The sequence below is a fragment of the Cetorhinus maximus genome, chromosome 1 (assembly GCF_964194155.1).
Source record: "Cetorhinus maximus chromosome 1, sCetMax3.hap1.1, whole genome shotgun sequence".
Classification (NCBI taxonomy): Eukaryota; Metazoa; Chordata; class Chondrichthyes; order Lamniformes; family Cetorhinidae; genus Cetorhinus; species Cetorhinus maximus.
In genome coordinates, this window is record NC_135879.1 from 199388963 (window position 1) to 199408625 (window position 19663).

A 19663-nucleotide genomic window follows, 5' to 3' on the forward strand; every position below is an offset into this window, starting at 1 on the left:
GGCCCGCCGACCTGTCAATGGCCAATTGAGGCCACTGACAGAATCAATTAAGCAATTAAAGGACCTGCCTGTCCAACCTTAAGGTTGGCGGGCAGACCAGGAGCCCCGGCGCGAACTAGAAAAAACATGAAACCTCATCCACCGGTGGGATGAGGTTTCATGTAGGGATTTACAAAGTTTAATAAATTTATAATGTAAATTATGAACATTCCCATCTCATGTGACATTGAATTTTTTTTTCTAATTTTCATATTTTTAGAAGTGTAAGCGATCTCCCTAAGGCAACATTTAGCCTCAGGGAGATGTGCGCTCTTTTGTGTGCATGTGCGAAAGAGCGCACTCTTGCTTTTGGGGAATCCCCCCCCCGCCCGCAGAGGAAGCACATAGTGCTTCCCGCCGGACGTCATGCTGGGCGGTCCTTAATTGGCCCACCCACGTAAAATGGTGGCGGGGCCCATTTCTCCAGCGGGGATCATCTCCCTGCCCGCCAGAGATTGAGTTGGGCCCGCCCGCCCGACAGGCAGAAAATTCTGCCCATAGTGTTAAGGGATGGATTCTGCCCATAGTGTTAAGAGTGGATTTCTTGAAATGTGTACAGGAGAACTCCTTTAGGTCAATATGTCCAACAAGGAACGGCGCAGTGCTGGACCTAATTCTGGGGAATGAAGCCGGACAGGTGACTGAGGTGGTGGTGGGGGAGCATTTTAGCGATAGCGACCACAACATGGTACAATTTAAGCTTGTTATGGACAAAGAAATAGACAAGTTGAAAAAAAATGTTTTGGATTGGGGGGAGCGGATTTTCGTAAAATAAGGCAGGGCCTGGCCAAGGTAGACTGGGAACAGCTACTTGTGGGGAAATCTACAGAAGAGCAGTGGGGGGGGGGTGTTCAAAAAGGAAATGGGGAGGGTACAGGCTCAACATGTTCCCTCTAGTGTGATAGGAAGGAATAATAAGCCCAGAGAACCATGGATGACCAGAGATATTCAGGTTACGATGAGAAGGAAAAGAGAAGCTTTGAGCAGGTACAAGGGGAGCAAATCACCAGAGGCATTGATGGAGTACAGAAAGTGCAAGGTGTAGCTTAAGAAAGCAATTAGAGCAAAGAGGGGATATGAGAAAGCTCTGGCTGGTAAAAGTAGGGAAAATCCCAAGATATTCTATCAGAATATCACTGGGAAGGGGATAACCAGGGAAAGAGTTGGGCCTATTAGGGACCAGGGGGGGCAGTCTATGGATAGAGCCAGAGGACATCCGTAGAGCGTTGAATGAATACTACACATCCATCTTCACCCAAGAGAATGAGGATGAAGGTATGGAACTCGGGGAGAGAGACTGAGGTTCTTGAGCAAATTGATACAGGGAATGACAAGGTATTGGAGGTGTTGGCAGGCCTAAAAGTGGACAAATCTCTAGGTCCAGATGATTTGTGTCCCAGACTGCTGAGGGAGGCAAGGGAGGAGATCGCAGGGGCTCTGACCCAAATTTTTAATTCCTCTCTGGCCACGGGGGAGGTGCCAGAGGACTGGAGAACAGCTAGTGTGGTTCCGCTATTTAAGAAGGGTTATAGAGATAAGCCAGGGAACTACAGACCAGTGAGTCTCACATCAGTGGTAGGGAAATTATTGGAGAAAATTCTGAAGGAGAGAATCTATCTCCACTTGGAGAGGCAAGGTTTGATCAGGGATCATCAGCATAGCTTTGTCAGAGGGAGGTCATGCCTAACAAATTTGATTGAATTTTTTGAGGAGGTGACCAGGTGTATAGATGAGGGTAGTGCAGTTGATGTAGTTTATATGGATTTCAGCCAAGCCTTTGACAAGGTCCCACATGGGAGACTTATAAAGAAGGCAAATGCACATGGGATACAGGGTAATTTGATAAGGTGGATTCAAAATTGGCTTACTTGTAGGAGACAGAGGGTGATGACAGAAGGCTGCTTCAGTGACTGGAAGCCCGTGTCCAGGGATCTGTGCTGGGTCCCCTATTATTCGTCATTTATATAAAGGACATAGATGACTATGTGGGGGGTAGGATTAGTAAGTTTGCGGATGACACAAAGATTGGCTGGGTGGTTAACAGTGAGGTTGAGTGTCTTGGGCTACAGGAAGATATAGACGGGATGGTCAAATGGGCAGATAAGTGGCAGGTGGAATTTAACCCTGAAAAGTGAGCTGATTCACTTTGGAAGGAGTAATTTGACAAGGAAGTATTCAATGAACGGCATGACACTAGGAAGTTCTGAGGAACAAAGAGACCTTGGCGTGTGTGTCCATAGATCTCTGAAGGCAGAGGGGCATGTTAGTGGGGTGGTGAAAAAGGCATTTGGGACACTTGCCTTTATCAATCGAGGCATAGATTACAAAAGTAGGGAGGTCATGTTGGAGTTGTATGGAACCTTAGTGAGACCACAGCTGGAGTACTGTGTGCAGTTCTGGTCACCACATTATAGGAAAGATGTGATTGCACTGGAGAGGGTGCAGAGGAGATTCACCAGGATGTTGCCTGGGATGGAACATTTAAGTTATGAAAAGAGATTGGATAGACTTGGATTGTTTTCGTTAGAGCAGCAAACACTGAGGGGCGACCTGATTGAGGTGTACATTAGCATAATGCGGGGCATGGACAGGGTGGATAGGGAGCAGCTTAGTTGAAGGGTCAGTCACAAGAGGACTGTTCAAGGTGAGGGGCAGGAGATTAAGCGGGGCTGAGAGGAAAAACCTTTTTACCCAGAGGGTGGTGATGGTCTGGAATGCATTGCCTGGGAGGGTGGTGGAGGCGGGTTGCCTCACATCCTTTTAAAAGTACCTGGATGAGCACTTGGCTTGTCATAACATTCAAGGCTACGGGCCAAGTGCTGGTAAATGGGATTAGGTAGGTAGGTCAAGTGTTTCTCACGTGTCGGTGCAGACTCGATGGGCCGAAGGGCCTCTTCTGCACTGACAGATTCTGTGATTGTGTGACTTCGCATGACCAAATGGGCGATGGGAATTCCTGCAGGAGAGAGTGAAAGGATATTGAATTCTGTAGATGAAGGTAATAGAATGCACTCCCCTTCCAACAATTTTGAGAAGCCTTGGAAAACCCTTAAAGATGATGGTAATTTTAAAACACAGCCAAGGTTTAAATTGTGTTTCAACTTTGAATTAGAGTTTCCTTGACAACTTTCCATGACTCAATAGTAGTAATGTAGAGAAATCCATTAAGTGAAGAGAATTTTTAGCAACAACTACCATTTAAGTCATGCCTTTTAACATAGAAAATGTTCGAAGGTGCTTCACTGAAAAATAAGGAAAACGAATGTTGAGCCTGAAAGATTGAGTGGCGATGAAAAGCTTAGTTAGAGGTTGGTTTTGAAGAAGATTTTAGAGGAGGAGGCAGGTGAAGAAGTAGAAGGTTTAGAGTTTGAGTGGAACCTATGTGACTGAAGGCACAGCTATGGAGGAAAGGAACACAAGAGAGGTCAGAGAAAAGTAGCATTCATTGTTAAATGGCATATCTTGTGTTTGCTTATTTAATAATGTTGACATTGATATTTTGTACTTTTTAAGATTTGAACCATTTTGTTTCCATGCAGTGCATCTACAAGATGCACTGCAGGAATTCACCAAGACTCCTTCAACAGCACCTTCCAAACCCATGACCAATGCCATCTAGAAGGACAAGGGCAATGGATAGATGGGAACACCTCCACCTGGAAGTTCCCCTCCAAGTCACTCACCATCCTGACTTGGAAATATATCGCCATTCCTTCACTGTCGCTGGGACAAAATCCTGGAATTCCCTTCCCTAAAGCACTGTGGGTGTACCTACACTACATGGATTGCAGCGGTTCAAGAAGACAGCTCACCACCACCTTCTCAAGGGCAATTGGGGATGGGCAATAAATGCTGGCACAGCCAGCAATGCCCACATCCCGTGAATGAATGAAAAAAGCACCTAATGCTTAAAATTGTAATAAAACAGAAAATGCTTGGAACACTCGTCAGGCAGGCAGCACCTATGGAGAGAGGAACAAGTCAATAACCTTCCATCAGAACTAGAAAATGCTAAGAATGAACCACTTACAATCGTCTTTATTGGCGACTACTGTTTGCTGGATATTTTTTTCTATTTTCTTTGCCATTGAAAAGAATAGCAAAGGAGTTATGTGAGCAAAGAAATGCATATAAGACACTGTTATGTAGAACTGTAGAAAGTTAGTGGCACAAGTGAAGAAATTGTGATAATGTCACATACAGAGACTAGTGGACTATAGCTTGGTAGTGAATTGAACAGAGACTCTGCATAGACCACGGACTTTTTGTGTTTTTGTGTAAAGGCACATGATTCTTATTATAGCTCTTTAATCTCAAATGGAACTTCAGAGCAGGTACATTAGAGGCACCTTTATTGTTAATGTATGTAGTGATATGATGTGGTCATTTAACCACCATTCTCTTGATGGACTTGCTTCCTGTATTGTCATGTAAGGTGCATCATTTATAAAGGTATAAATAAGAAAGACAATTCTACTCTTTAGGAGAGTGTGGTTGACAGACATCTGAAAAATTAGTCATTCTATAGTTTTTCCATATTTCTCTGCTTGACGCCTTAATATGCCCTTGCCTGATATTGTTTTACGAGCACTGGTGTTCCTCTATTCATTTCTGATAATAAAGAGAAAAGGTCAGTACTCTAGCAGCTATTTGTCAGGATATTCTGTGATTTGTGGTATGGTAGTAATTTCTTGTACCCATGTAATTTCAGAAGGTCAAAGTATTTTTGTTCAAGACCCCTTTTAAAATGGATAGGTTTTAGCTGCATCTGAGTTAAATGAATCATATTGTGTTTTTCGATATTTCATTACACTTCAAGTGTCGAATATTTTGTTCCCATTTCAGATGCTTGGCTCTGCCTCCTACCTATGCCATATTCTTGTTATGGCCACAATTTTTCTTTTGATTCCAGCTGGAGCAGAAATTTTCAGAGCGAAAGGTAAGCTTGCTGGGTTTTTTTTTGGAGGGAGGCACTGAAATTTGCTTTTTAACAATCGAAAGTGTAAAGCAACTCAACTCCTTTGTCTTTGAGGCTTGGTGCAGCACTAGGGAATAGTGGTTTAGATGTTCAATCTTCCACCACATTGTTAGCTTCATTTCAACTGTATTATTGTGGTGAGAAAGTGAGACAAAAAAGTTGGACATTAAAAGTTAGATGAAAATCTTAAAGTAGGCATGCAAATGATCTTAGGAGAGAGGCAGAGGGAATGTGAAAATAATGCACCCTGGATTGCCTCCACCCCAAACTTTTGGATTTGCAATCTTTAAATTGAATGGTTTAAGAGTTTTAATCAACTGATCTTGGTTAACTTTATTGCATTTTCTCTATAACTTTAAAAATAATTCACGTGAACTCTTGATGCATCTCTATACGCACACTCCTAAAAAGTGGAAGCCTTTCTATTACGCAAGTATTGATTTTTTTTTAATCAAAAAAAGGACTAGTTCATTTTCGAGTTCAGTTGATCTTAATTATTTTGAAAGGGGATGTCAAAACAAACAAGATAAATAGTCCATTTGTTAGAACATTATCTGTGACATTACATAATCTTCAGTTATTTTCATGACTGTGATGCAAACCTTTTAAAATCTTTATTAAAAAATGAATCTCTTTATAATACTTTTTGCTTATGTCAAATTTTATATCTTGGTTTGTGTTTTAATCTGTGTTCAGTGTAATGTATTGACGTGCTCTAGGAAGTGTACTGATGATATTATGTTTATTCAATATGTAATTAGAAGCAGATTTTGTCAAATTTCCTGCAATAACTTTGAGCAAAGTGCGAGATTGGAAAATAGTGTCAAAACATAACGTATGTTGCAGCTATCATTAATGTAGCTTTACAACAAGCATTATTTGTGTTTATTTAGCGCCTTGAATGTAATAAGACCAAGGTGCTTCATGGGCATTATAGTACAAGTCAAGTAAAGAGAGGACAGATGAGCATAAACTTAGTCAATGAGGTAGGTTTTAAAGAAGGAAAGTAAGGTAAACAGGTGGAAAAATTTGAGAGAGAACTCCCAACCTCGGAGTCTTGAGAGATGAAGGGACAGCATTCAAGTGTTGAGCAGCTAAATTTGGGGATTCTCAAGAAGCCAGAATTGGAGAAGCGCAGATTTCATGGGTGATTTTGGAGCTTGTGGAGATTACAGATATGAGCTTGGGAGTGGTGAGGATGTGGAAAGATTTGAAAACCAGAATAAGAATTTTAAAATGGAGGTGTTGCTTAATCAGGAACAAGTGTAGATCAGCGGGCACTTGGGGCAATGGGAAAATGGGGTTTGGTATTGGGCAACAGAGTTTTTGATAATTTCAAATTTACAGATGGGAGAATGTGGAAAACGCTGCCCTGTGAGCTTCTTGCACTTTCTGGAGGTGAGGATTGAGAAGACAGGACAAGGGGTTTAAAAAGACAGTTTGCAGTAGAGAAAAAAATCTGAGATGTTCCCTTTTCATTCCAGGCTGATCCTGGAATAGTGACGAGTTTTCAGAGATGAGAGCAGGATCCCACAGTACTTTGGTGAATGATTAAGCCATATCTGTTCACGAATGCACCCTTTAAAGAACTAATATGTGATAGCCAATGCTGTTTTGACACTAGTGCGACAGAACATGAGCTGGGGAGAAGAGTCTGAAGTCGTTATAACTTATTTTGTTCTGTCCTAGATGTTCTGTATGGAAGAATAGGAACAGATATTACCTTGATGTGCAATGCTGCTAATGACAGGTATACTCTGTTAAGCTCTGGTTAATCATTAATTCATGTGTAAAGTGCCTTTCTTGTTTTTGTGTCCTTTTACACCATTATCCCAGCTCTTTTCTAGGTGGTATTGTGCAGTAACTGACTTCATACAGCAGCAGTGTTTCCGTTAGCTCAGGAGAAAGAGAGGTTGATCGATCTTGATGCTTTGACTAGAAAATCACAGCCATTAAAAGGGAGGCAGAGAGAAAACAGGGAATTATAGACCAGTCAGCCTGACGTCAGTAGTGGGGAAAATTCTAGAGTCCATTATAAAAGATTTAATAGCTGAGCACGTGGAAAACAGTGGCAGAATCAGACAGAGTCAGCATGGATTTATGAAAGGGAAATCATGCTTGACAAATCTACTGGAATTTTTCAAGGATGTAACTAGTAGAGTTAATGAAGGGGAGCCAGTGGATGTGGTTTATTTGGACTTTCAGAAGGCTTTCGACTAAGTCCCACATAAGAGATTGGTGTGTAAAATTAAAGCGCATGGGATTGGGGGTAGTGTATTGAAATGGATAGAAAACTGGTTGGCAGACAGGAATAAACGGGTCTTTTTCCGAATGGCAGACAGTGACTAGTGGGGAACCGCAGGGATCAGTGCTAGGACCCCAGTTATTCACAATATATATTAATGATTTAGATGAGGAAATTAAATGTAATATCTCCAAATTTGCAGATGACACAAAGCTGGGTGGAAGGGTGAGCTGTGAGGAGGATGCAGGGATGCTTCAGTGTGATTTGGACAAGTTGAGTGAGTGGGCAAATGCATGACAGATGTAGTATAATGTGGATAAATGTGAGGTTATCCACTTTGGTAGCAAAAACAGGGAGGCAGATTATTATCTGAATGGCTATAAATTGAGAGAGGGGAATGTGCAATGAGACCTGGGTGTCCTTTACACCAGTCGCTGAAGGTAAGCATGCAGGTGCAGAAGGTGGTAAAGAAGGCAAATAGTATGTTGGCCTTCTTAGCGAGAGGATTCGAGTACAGGAACAGGGATGTCTTGCTGCAATTGTACAGGGCCTTGGTGAGACCATACCTGGAATATTGTGTGCAGTTTTGGTCTCCTTATCTGAGGAAGGATGTACTTGCTATAGAGGGAGTGCAGCGAAGGTTTTCCAGACTGATTCCTGGGATGGCGGAACTGACATATGAGGAGAGATTGAGTCGGTTAGGATTACATTCGCTGGAGTTCAGAAGAATGAGGGGGATCTCATAGAAACCTATAAAATTCTAACAGGACTAGATGGTAGATGCAGGAAGGATGTTCCTGATTGGCGGGGGAGTGCAGAACCAGGGGTCACAGTCTGAGGATATCGGATAGACCATTTAGGACTGAGATGAGGAGAAATTTCTTCACCCAGAGTGGTGAGCCTGTGGAATTCGCTACCACACAAAGTAGTTGAGGCCAAAACATTGTATATTTTCAAGAAGGAGTTAGATATAGCTCTTGGGGCAAAAGGGATCAAAGGATATGGGGAGAAATTGGGAGCAGGATATTGAGTTGGATGATCAACCATGATCATAATGAATGGCGGAGCAGGCTTGACGGCCGAATGGCCTACTCCTCCTATTTTCTATGTTTCTATGTATGCTGTACTCTAGCTGCAGTCTAGCTGGTGCTCCATACATTTCCACCCTAACCTCCCAGCTCCTACATTCTGTGCCTTGGCCAAGAAAAGCAAGTACCCCATATGCTTTCTTAACCACCTTATCTACTTGTCCTGCCAGCTGTGGGGATCTGTGGACATGCACTGCAATGTCTCTCTGTTCCTCCACACTTCTCAGTATTCTACCATTTATCACGTATTCTCTTGTCTTGCTTGCTGTCTCCAGTTGCATTACCTCCAGGTTGAATTCCATTTGCCAGTTGTCTGCCCACTTGATCAAGTCCATTAATCTTTTCCTGCAACCTACAGCTTTCTTCCTCACTGTCAGCCAGACAGCCAATTTTTTGCACCACTTGCAAACTTCTTAAGCATGCTTCCTGCATTTAAGTCTGAATGTTTGATGTATACCAGAAAAGGCAAGGGAGCAATAGTACTGAGCCCTGTGGAACCCCAGTGGAAACAATCCTCCAGACACACAAACGCCAGCTGATAATACGCTTTTGGTTTCCTGCTACTGGACCAATTTGGATCCAACTTGATTTTTCCCTTGGACCCCTTGGGATTTTACTTTTCTTACCAGGCTTCCACGTGCAGCCTTTGTCAAAAGATAGGCTAAAATCCATGTAGACGACATCAATCATGTTACCCTCATTGACACTCCTCAAAAAATTCAGTCAAATTAGTCAGACATGACCCCTTAAGTCCTCATTGACTGTCCTTGATTAATCCATGCCTTTCTAAATGACAATTAATACTGTCCCTCAGAATTATTTCCAATAATTTGCCCACCACTGAGGTTGGGCTGAGTAGCCTGTAATAACGATTTATCCCTTTCTTCCTCCTTAAACAACAAAACAATATTAGCAGCCTTCCAATACCATGCTGTTAGCTGGAGAGGATTGGAAAATGATGGTCAGAGCCTCCGTTCTTTTCTCCCTTGTTTCCCCCGAGATACGTTTCATGCAGGCCGAGCGATTTATCCACTTTCAATGATACTAAACCACTTAATATGTTCCTGTTTCACTATGTTTGCCCCTTGCAATATTTCACACATTAATGTCTATGAAATTATGCCGAGAAAATGTCTGCATCATTGTCTCTTTTGTGAAGACAGGCACAACGTATTCATTAAGAACCTTGTCCAGCTCCAAATACAGGGTTTGTATTTGGTCTCCAAAAGGCCCTACTCTTTCCTTAGTTGTTCTCTTGCTATTCATGTATTTATAAAACAGCTGTGGATTTTCCTTAATTTTACTCACGAATATTTTCTCATGACATCCCTTTGCTTTCCTAATTTCTTTTTGAATTTCACTCCTACACTTTCAAGGCTTCTCAAGACTCTCTGCTGTATTGAGCTCTCATTATCTGAAGTAGGCTTCTCTTTTTTGCCTTACATGAATAAGGGCAGGAGTAGGCCATTCGGCCCCTCGAGCCTGCTCTGCCATTGTAACCTCAACATTCCTGCCTACCCCCAATAGCCTTTCACCCCCTTGTTAATTAAGAATCTATCTAGCTCTGTCTTAAAAATATTCAAAGACTCTGCTTCCACCGCCTTTTGAGGAAGAGAGTTCCAAAGACACTCAACCCTCTGAGAGAAAAAATTTCCCCTCATCTCTGTCTTATATGAGCGACCCCTTGTTTTTAAACAGTGACCCCTAGTTCTAGATTCTCCCACAAGAGGAAACGTCGTCTCCACATCCTCCCTGTAAGACCCCTCAGAATCTTAAAAATCTCAATTAAGTTGTCTCTTACTCTTCTAAACTCCAGTGGATACAAGCCTAATCTGTCTAACCTTTCCTCATAAGACAACCCGCCCACTCCTGGTATTAGTCTAGTAAACCTTCTCTGAACTGCTTCTAATGCATTTATATCTTTCTTTAAATGAGGCTAGCACTGTATGCTATATCCCATGCGTGTGGCAGAATCACCCCAGATTTGAACTAAGTGCGGTAGAGCGTGGGTAAAATGATGATTTACCGCCGGCTGCAATGGCACGTTTTCACGCCATATCGCCCCAAACCTGCCACATTATTTATGCAGCCCCAGGAAACACTTTGTTTAATGATGAGCGGGCTCTCATTCGCCCGCCCGCCATCACCTCACCATTCCATCATGCCAGGCGCCATGTTTATAGTCCAGCCGCGCGCGCACGTCTCAGTGTTTCCAGAGCATGACTGCTGCAGGGAAGACATGGCCCTGAAAGGCAAAAAGGCTGCAGCCCCCAGGTTCAGTGTCACCTCACTGGAACGCCTTTTGGATGCTGTGGAGTCCCGTCGGGATGTCCTCTACCTCGCTCTGGTCGCAGTATGGGCAGCAACATCACTAATCTGGCTTGGGAGGCGGTGGCAGTGGTGGTCAGCGCCAACCCCCTGCAAAAGGGGACAGCCACCCAGTGCCACAAGAGGATGAATGATGATCTCAGTTCCTCTGGTTCAAGGGACATCGCCATTTACTCTCTCACATTCACCGTCATTGTCCTCATCCTGTCCATGGGACCACTCACCATCTACACAGGTCAGGCATACTTATCACCTGGCCTGGCAGGCGTCCTGCTTACATTTTCTCCATCTCTATTCATGCAGGGCAAGCTAATACACAACAGGGAGAGGCTGTAGACCGTGGAGGAACGCCTGAAATCAAGGTCCTCACGGACTTTGAAAACACAGCCATCCAGTTGGCCGGCGATGCTCTGGACCAGTCCTGTGCTGACAGTGAAGTCGATGGTGCTCTACCAAGTGAGGCTCCAGCAGTGCAACATACATCAGACAACGTGCTGTGAATGATGTGCCCTGTTTCACAGGCCACTGCCATGCACTAATTATCTCTCCTTGCTTCCACAGGCACATCGGGGGAAACAGCCGACACAGGGCCTCCAATCAAGCCCCGAAGAAACCTCTGAAGAGAACTCTGAAGACATCCTCTTGAAGTCCTGTCACAACGCTCTCCACACCCCCCACTAGCGCAGAGAAACACAGCTCGGTGGGACCTAGCTTTAGAGTAGCCTTGAGATCACAATCTGGTGAGCACATCACACTGTCTAATCCACAGCAGGCGGTGGAGGGACATCCTGGTGTCCGGCACTCAGAGGACTGCTGGAGGCCAGAAATTAGCTGAGTGCGAGTCAGATGACGAGCCTCTGGACTCAGTCATGTCACAGCTGCTTGAGCTGCAAAGGCAAGCTCGGGAACATCAGGAAGGGGTGTCCACTGCACTCAGATTGCAAGGCACGATGGAGGTCCATCCGCCTTCATTCTGAGGTGATAGCACCGGCATGCCAACGCACTGAGGTCAACACTGGTAGGATGGCGGCCACCATGGAGACCTTGGTCTAGAATGTTGCTCCCGGACTGCTGTGCGGGCTCAACCCCATTGCTGATACCATAGTTGGCCTCCAACAGTGTGTATGCGAGAGAGATGACGGGCAGCTCGATCTCACTTCAGCTACCCCTTCTCCTCAAGGAGTCAGCCTGGGCCCTTGGGCACCCATAGGAAGGAGGATCAGCAGGTGCACACTCCGGGGCCATCCATCCAAGTGACTCAGAGAATGTTCGGCCCATCCGAATCCTCCCTTCCTGTGACCTCAGCAGCTCCAGCTCCACAGGCCAAGGAGGGTACCATTGCCACACAGCAGGACCCCAAAAGCAGGCCGGGGCCCTCCAAGTCTCAGCCCTCCAGAGGATGCCCACCAAGGTCATCAAAGGCAGGATGTTGCAGTCAGCAGGCTGCCTCCATCTCTGCTGTGGATGTCAGGGGAGCACCAAGACGTAGCGGCAGGGTTAGGAAAGTTAAGAATTAGTTGCACAGCCTGGGTACGGAACTTAATCTCTTGTACATACTGTTCACTATTGTCAGTAAACTCCCAAGAATGCCTTTTTGCCTATGGCTCCTTGTTCTGATGAGCAATGTTCATGTCACTCAGATGTGAAACCTTGCTGCACAAGATAAAGGCAGGTATCTCAGTCCAGGGCCTCTTCCCTGTGCAGTCTTCAAACCAAAGTGATGGTCTGGCCTCACACTCCCTGGAAACGGTATTGATGCCTGCACCTCAGTGGTGCTTCTCATTGCTGCCAGAATGTAGTGGGTAGGCGCCACAGGGTTCTCTCATTCTCTCTGTGTACTCTCTTTAAGGTGGGGCTGGCCCCCATCACACCAGCATCTGTGACCGCCAGAGATGGCCAGAAATTAGTGTTCTGCATGGCTGCCCAAAACCCCACCACCTCTGCCCCACTGCACCCAACCGACTGGTGGCAGTTTTGCTCATTGGACTGCAGGCTGTGCTCTCAGCTCGGGCACAGGCATTCTCCTAACCTGCACTGCAAGTTTGCACTGTTAGCTTGAACCATGGGGGAGACAGGTACAAACTGAGATGCTGACATTGGAAGGGGCTGAGTGTGCCTCCAGCAGTAACTGGTCCATGGCCAGCTTTAGTGAGGAGATTGTACAACGTGTGCAGTCATCAAACTGTTCTGCCGTCCACTAAAATGCTCATGACTTTGCATTCTGTGCCAGTGGGAGGGAGCGACGGTGTGGGGTGGGGGGAGTGGAAAGCTTTGGAGCACTTGGTGGCACTTTGCCTCTGCGTTGCTTGAGTGGGCAGATAAGCTAGAAGCCCAATTCCAACCATATCAATATGGCTGTGCCTGAACTGGTTCAGTTGCAGAGGACTGGTCACTTTATCCAGGTTTCCCTAATGCGTGGCCACTTCCCTCGCCCACCCTACCCCCCACCACGAATGCTTGTGCGCTATATTCAACAGCAGGGCAGCTCTTGCTCCCCCCCCAACAAGTCTCCTCAACAGCAAGGCCGCCCTTAACCCCGACCCCCAAACGCCCTGAAGCTTGAAGTCCAACAGACGAACCTGGTGAGCGCTGCACAACGTTATGGTGTACTCGCCTCCGAGTTCCCCACAAAGCACATGCCGCCAAGTGCACACCTTTTATTTGCTGCTGTGAAAAACATCAGCGTGCATTCCCACAGTTGTGGACGGACGATCCAGCACAGGGGGTGGGGGTGATTCCGGTGGGCAGGCCTTATAATGATATGCTGAGGTATTACAGTGAAGTTCCCGACATCCGATGGCAGGAAACGCAGCCTGTCATCAGCGGGCTGAGCGGACAATCACGAACTGGTTTCACACCGTCATGCAACCATTCGCGCAACATTGTCTGCTCACGCCACCGAACATGCCTGACACTGGTGGGCAAAGAAAAATCTACCCCTGGTCTCACCAATGCCCTGTACAACTTAAGCATAACCTCCCTAACTTTGTAATCAATTCCCCCTCATAATAAATGATATTCTATTAGCTTTTCTAATTACCTGCTGCACCTGCATACTAACCTTTTGTGATTCGTGCACTGGGACACTCAGATCCCTCTGAATCTCAGAATTCAGCTATCTCTCACCATTTCGATAATGAGCTTTTTTATTCTTCCTGCCAAAATGGACAATTTCACATTTGCCCACATTATACTCCATTTGCCAGATCTTTGCCACTCACTTAACCTACCTATTTCACTTTGTAACCTCCCTATGTCCTCTTCACAATTTAATCACCTACCTATTTTTGGGTCATCACCAAATTTAGCCACCGTTCCTTCAGTCCCTTCATCCAAGTCATTTATATAAATTGTAAAAAGTTGAGGCCCCAGCACTGATCCCTGTGGCACACCACTCCCCAACTAAAAAAAGACCCATTTATGCCAGCTGTCTGCTTCCTGTTAGTTAGCCAATCTTTTATCCATGACAATATGTTACCCTCTACACCATGAGCTTGTATTTTCTGCAATCACCTTTGGTGGGGAACTTTATCAAATGCCTCCTAGAAATCTACCACTGGTTCCCCTTTATCCACAGCATATGTGACTCCTTCAAAAAACTCCAATAAATTGGTTAAACATGATTTCCCTTTCACAAAAGCCTGTTGACTCCGCTTGATTGCCTTGAATTTTTCTAAGTGCCCTGCCATAATACCTTCTAATGTTTTCCCTATGACAGATGTTAGGTTAATAGGCCTAAAGTTGCCTGCTCTCTGTTCCCCTCCCTTTTTGAATAAAGGAGTTATATTTACTATTTTCCAATCTAATGGAACCTTCCCCGAATCTAGGGAATTTTGGAAAATTGAAACTAATACATCAGCTATCTCATTAGCCATTTTTTTCAAGACCTTAGGGTGAAGTCCATCTGGAACTGGGGATTTGTCAGCCCGCAGCGCCAACAATTTGCTCAATACCACTTCCTTGATGACTGCAGTTTTCCCAAGTTCCTCTCTCCCTTCCATTTCCTGATTTACAGCTATTTCTTGGATGTTACTTGCGTCCTGTATATTGAAGACTGAAGCAAAATACTTGTTTAATTCGCCTACCATCTCCCAACTTTCCATTATCAATTCCCCTGATGCGCTCTCTATAGGACCAACGCTCACTTTGTTAACTCTTTCCCTATTTAAATATCTAGAGAAACTCTTACTATCCTTTGTATTACTATAAAGGAGCCTTGGTGAGTTGCTACAGTGCATCTTGTAGATGACATACACTGGTATTGCCACTGTGTGCCTATGTTGGATGGAGTGAATGTTTAAGGTGATGGATAGGTTACTGATCAAGTAGGCTGCTTTGACCTAGGTTGTGTTGAGCTTCTTGTGTTGTTGGAGCAGCACTCATCCAGGCAAGTGGAAAGTTTTATTTATTCTTTCATGGGACGTGGGCATCGCTGACAAGGCCAGTATTTGTTGCCTATCCCTAATTGCCTTGAACTGAGTGGCTTGCCACATCATTTCAGAGGGCAGTTAAGAGTCAACCACATTGCTGTGGATCTGGAGTCACATGTAGGCCAGACCAGGTAAGGACAGCAGATTTCCTTCCCTGAGGGACATTAGTGAACCAGATGGGTTTTTGCAACAATCGACAATGGCTGCAAGGTTACCGAAACTAGCATTTAATTCCAGATTTATTGAGTTTAAATTCCATCAGCTGCCATGGTGGGATTGAACCCATGTGCCCAAGACATTAACTTAGGCCTCTGAATTACTAGTCTAGTGACATTACCATTATGCCCTGTCTCCCCATATTCCATCACATATCTGACTTGTGCCTAATAGATGGTGGACAAGCTTTGGGGAGTCAGCAGATGGGTTACTCCGTGCAGAATACCAAGCCTCTGACCTCCTCGCAGTATTTATATGGCTGACCCAGTTCAGTTTCTGGCCAATTGTCACTGCAAAGATGCTGATGGGGGATTCAGCAATGGTAATGCCATGGAATGTCATGGGAAGATGGTTAGATTCCTTCTTGTTGGAGATGGTCATTGGCTGCCACATGTGGGGTAATGTTCATTGGCATACATGTGGATCTGCAGATGAAATGGCTGATGTACAGCAGGTAGTTAAGGAACAGGAAGGACCAATGATAAAACCTTTGAAGAGGGCTCCAACAGTAGTGGTGAGTGGGTTGGAAGAGAAGCTGTGCTTTGGCTGTGTTCGGATAGATAAAAGTGGAACCATGTGAGGATGTTTGCATGGAAGACCGGCATTGGAGAAGTTAGTTGTGATCAGTCACTCAAGCATTGCAGGGAGTTGAGGACAAGGAGGAATACAGCATTATGGCCATGTTCACAGGGACAGGTGAAGTCATTTGTAACCTTGGTTAGGGCCATTATGATGCTGTGAGACAGACATAAGAGATGTAGGAAAGAGTTAAATAGGGAGTTAAAAGAGAAGTGGGAATGGCTAGAAGGTGATGACGTTTCCAATAATTTTGGAGGAGTAGTAATTGAGGACAGAAGGGTTGAGTATGTTTTTATTAAAGAGACGAGAACGGGAATAAAATGAAAGATAGAAGTGTGAAGTCAGTATTTTAACCTCATCCCAAGGCTGATCTATACCTCTTGAGATTTTTGCTGTGTAAATGTTTGTTTTTAAAGGTAGTCATAGTCATGCAATAATCAGTAAAGTGCTGGCACTGAAACCTCTTTGAATAAGTTTTCCCTGAATTAAGTTTTCACTGCAACAGGACAAGTTGAAATGTGAAATGTTGGGATAGGGAATTTTACATCAATACTGCATTGTCAACTCTACATTTCTTGCTGTTTTATTACTCTTGTGGTTGAGATAAATGGTATACAAACTGACATTCTAGGGTTTGTAGAACTCAATTTCCATAGGAAGGTGTAATTAATTAGGGTATGACATTGTAAATGTGATCACTGTAATGTAGTAGTTGAGCGATTCAAATGCAGATACGCAATAAAATCTGTGGTAGAACAGAAGCCAGGGAAAAGTAGGGAATCAGCAAACTTTTCTAGAAGCTGTTCACAAAAGGTTCTTTATTTACAGATTAACTGACTCCCAAACTTCTACTTTGTAACTGCAAAGTTGTACAGCTATCTGTTAAGTACATGTACAATGTTAGTATTTATTTTGGATATGTTTAAAAGGCAAGAAAATTGATCTTTTCAATTAGATTCACATTTTAAAGCTGCTAACGTTACATCACACAAGTGATTACACTTCAAAATATTTCATTGGTTTCCTTCAACTAAATATAGGACAGTTTGGAGCTGTTGTTTTCAGTCCTTGCCACAAACTCCATTCCTTCACTACCTTCTGCATCCCGCTCCCAGAAGCTGAATAAGATCCTGCATAGCCTTTGGGCTGAATTTTCAAAGGTTATATAAGGTGGGTTTGGGGATTGGCAGCACGGAAACCTGCCCACTGAGTCACCGTGCTGATTTCCCAATGCAAGACTGGCATGCTGAATTTTCAATTGAGGAGCAGGAATAGGCCATTCAGTCCCTCAAGCCTGCACCACATATGATAAGTTCATGGCTGATCTGATTCTGGCCTCAATTCCTTTCCTGTCTGCCCCCATGACCTTTGACTCCCTTGTCAATCAATGATCTATCTGATTCAGCCTTGAATATATTCAATGACCCTGCCTCCTCTGCTCTCTGGAGTAAAGTATTCCAAAGATTAACAACGTTCAGAGAAGAAATTCCTCATCATCTCTGTATTGAATTAGAGACCTCTAATTTTTAAATGTTGTCCCCTAGTCCGAGACTAGGCAGTAACTTCCTCTCAGCATCCAACTTGTCAAGTCCTCTCAAGATCTTATGTTTCAGTAAGATCACCTTTCATTCTTCTAAATTCCAATGGATAACTGTTCAACCTTTCCTCGTAAGATAACCCAGGAATCAGTTGAGTGAATCTTCTGTGAACAGCCTCTACTGCAATTATATCCTTTCTTAAGTAAGGAGACCAAAACTGTATACAATATCTAGATACGGTCTCACCAAGGCCCTGTACAGCTCTAGCAACACTTCCCTACTTTTGTACTTGATTTCCCCTTGCAGTACATACCAATGTTCCTAACCACATACTGTACTGCATACTTATTTTTTGTGATTAGTGTGCCAGGACATCTAGAACCCTCTACTGTAGAGTTCTGTAGTCTTTCTCTATTTAAATCATATACTTTTTTATTCCTCCAGCCAAAGTGGACAAGTTCACATTATCCCACGTTAAACCTCATCTACCAAATTTTTGCCCACTCACTTAACCTATCCAAATCCCTTGTATGCTCTTTACATCCTCCTGACAACTTACTTTCCTACCTATCTTTGTGTCATCAACAAATTTAACTACCATACATTTGGTCCCTTCATCCAAATCGTTGTTATAGATTATAAATAGTTGAGGCCCCACGCACTGATCCCTGTGGCACTCCGCTAGCTACAGCTTGCCTCCCTGAAAATGACCTATTTATACCCACTCTCTGCCTCCTATTAGCTAACCAATCCTCTTTTCATGTATACATGTTACCCCCTACACCATGAGCTGTTATTTTGTGTAGGAACCTTTGATGTGGCACCTTTACCAAATACCTTTTGGAAATCCAAGTACACCAAAACCACAGGTTCCCTTTAACCACCATGCTTGTTACTTCCACAGAGAGCTCTAGTAAATGAGTTAAACATGATTTCCATTTCACAAAGCCATGTTAAACCATAGGTTAAAAGGTAGGGCAGTAGAGAAGCAGTGGCAGACACTTAAGAAGATATTTCATTATTCTCACAAAGATATATTCCATTGGGGAAGAAAGTCTCTGAGAAAGATGCACCATTAGTGGGTAAGTAAGGAAGTTAAGGATTGTATCAAATTGAAAGAAAAAGCCTGCAATACTGTGAAAATTAGTGGTAAGTCAGAAGAACAGACAGATTTTAGAAATCAGCAAAGAATTACTAAAATATAAAAAGGAGAGAGAAGTTAGGATTTGAGAGAAAGCTAGCTATAAATGTAAAAAATGTAAGAGTTTCTACAGATATTTAAAAAGGAAAAGAGTAAGTAAAGTAAGTGTTGGTCCCTTAACACATGAGACTCAGGAATTAATAATGGGAAACAAGGAAATGGTGGAAGTATTGAACTGGTATTTTCTGTCTGTCTTCACTGTAGAAGACACAAAATATGCAGAGCATAATTGAAAATTAAGAGCTAAAAGGGAGGGTAGAATTTGAAGCAATCACAGTTACTCAGGAAAAGGTACAAGTAAAACCATTAGAACTAAAACTGACAAATCACCTAGAATTGGCCTGCTTGCTAAGGTCTTAAAAGAAGTGGCTGCACAGATAATAGATAGTAGATGAATAGTCGCTTGGTACTACAGAACTTGAGTATTGCTGAAAAGAGGCCTAATTAGTCAAGCTGCCTGTTTGAATTTCAAACAGTGCTCGTCAGTCACTGTCAGTCACCATCAGTGGTACATTCTCCTTGGCAATGCCACTTGCCAACCAATCAACACTCTCTTCACATACAGTATAAATTGGTATATATTGGTATTCCTGCGAGTGTCCTGATGAGTGCAAAACGAAAAGCTTAGACATGTCTCTTTTTTTTCAGCAATACTCAAGATAGTAGATGCATTGGTTGTGATGTTCCAAAATTCCCCAGATTCTAGAAAGGTCCCAGTGGATTGGAAAATCACAAATGTGACACCTCTATTCAAGAAAGGAGGGAGACAGAAAGCTGGAAACTATAGATCATTTAGCCTAACATCTATCATAGAGAAATTCTTGAATCCATTATTAAAGAGGTTAGTTAGAAAATCATCAGGCAGAATCAACATGGCTTTATGAAAAGGAAATCATGTTTATTAGAGTTATTTGCAGAAGTAACAAGCGTGGTGGATAAAGGGGAGCCTGTGGTTGTGGTGTACTTGGAATTCCAAGAGGCAGTTGACAAGGTGCCACATCAAAGGTTACTACACAAAATA

At 43.6% G+C, this 19663-nt stretch overlaps 1 protein-coding gene across 2 annotated transcripts in view; it reads left to right on the forward strand.

The window, feature by feature from the left end:
* LOC144686425 (interleukin-11 receptor subunit alpha-like) overlaps nucleotides 1–19663 on the forward strand; it is a 101996-nt gene that overhangs the window by 25468 nt on the left and 56865 nt on the right. For both annotated transcript variants that reach the window (XM_078551619.1, XM_078551629.1), the window contains exons 2-3: nucleotides 4885–4978; nucleotides 6707–6767. In XM_078551619.1, the coding sequence (XP_078407745.1) occupies nucleotides 4885–4978; nucleotides 6707–6767 (155 nt within the window). The remainder of the gene's footprint in view (nucleotides 1–4884; nucleotides 4979–6706; nucleotides 6768–19663) is intronic.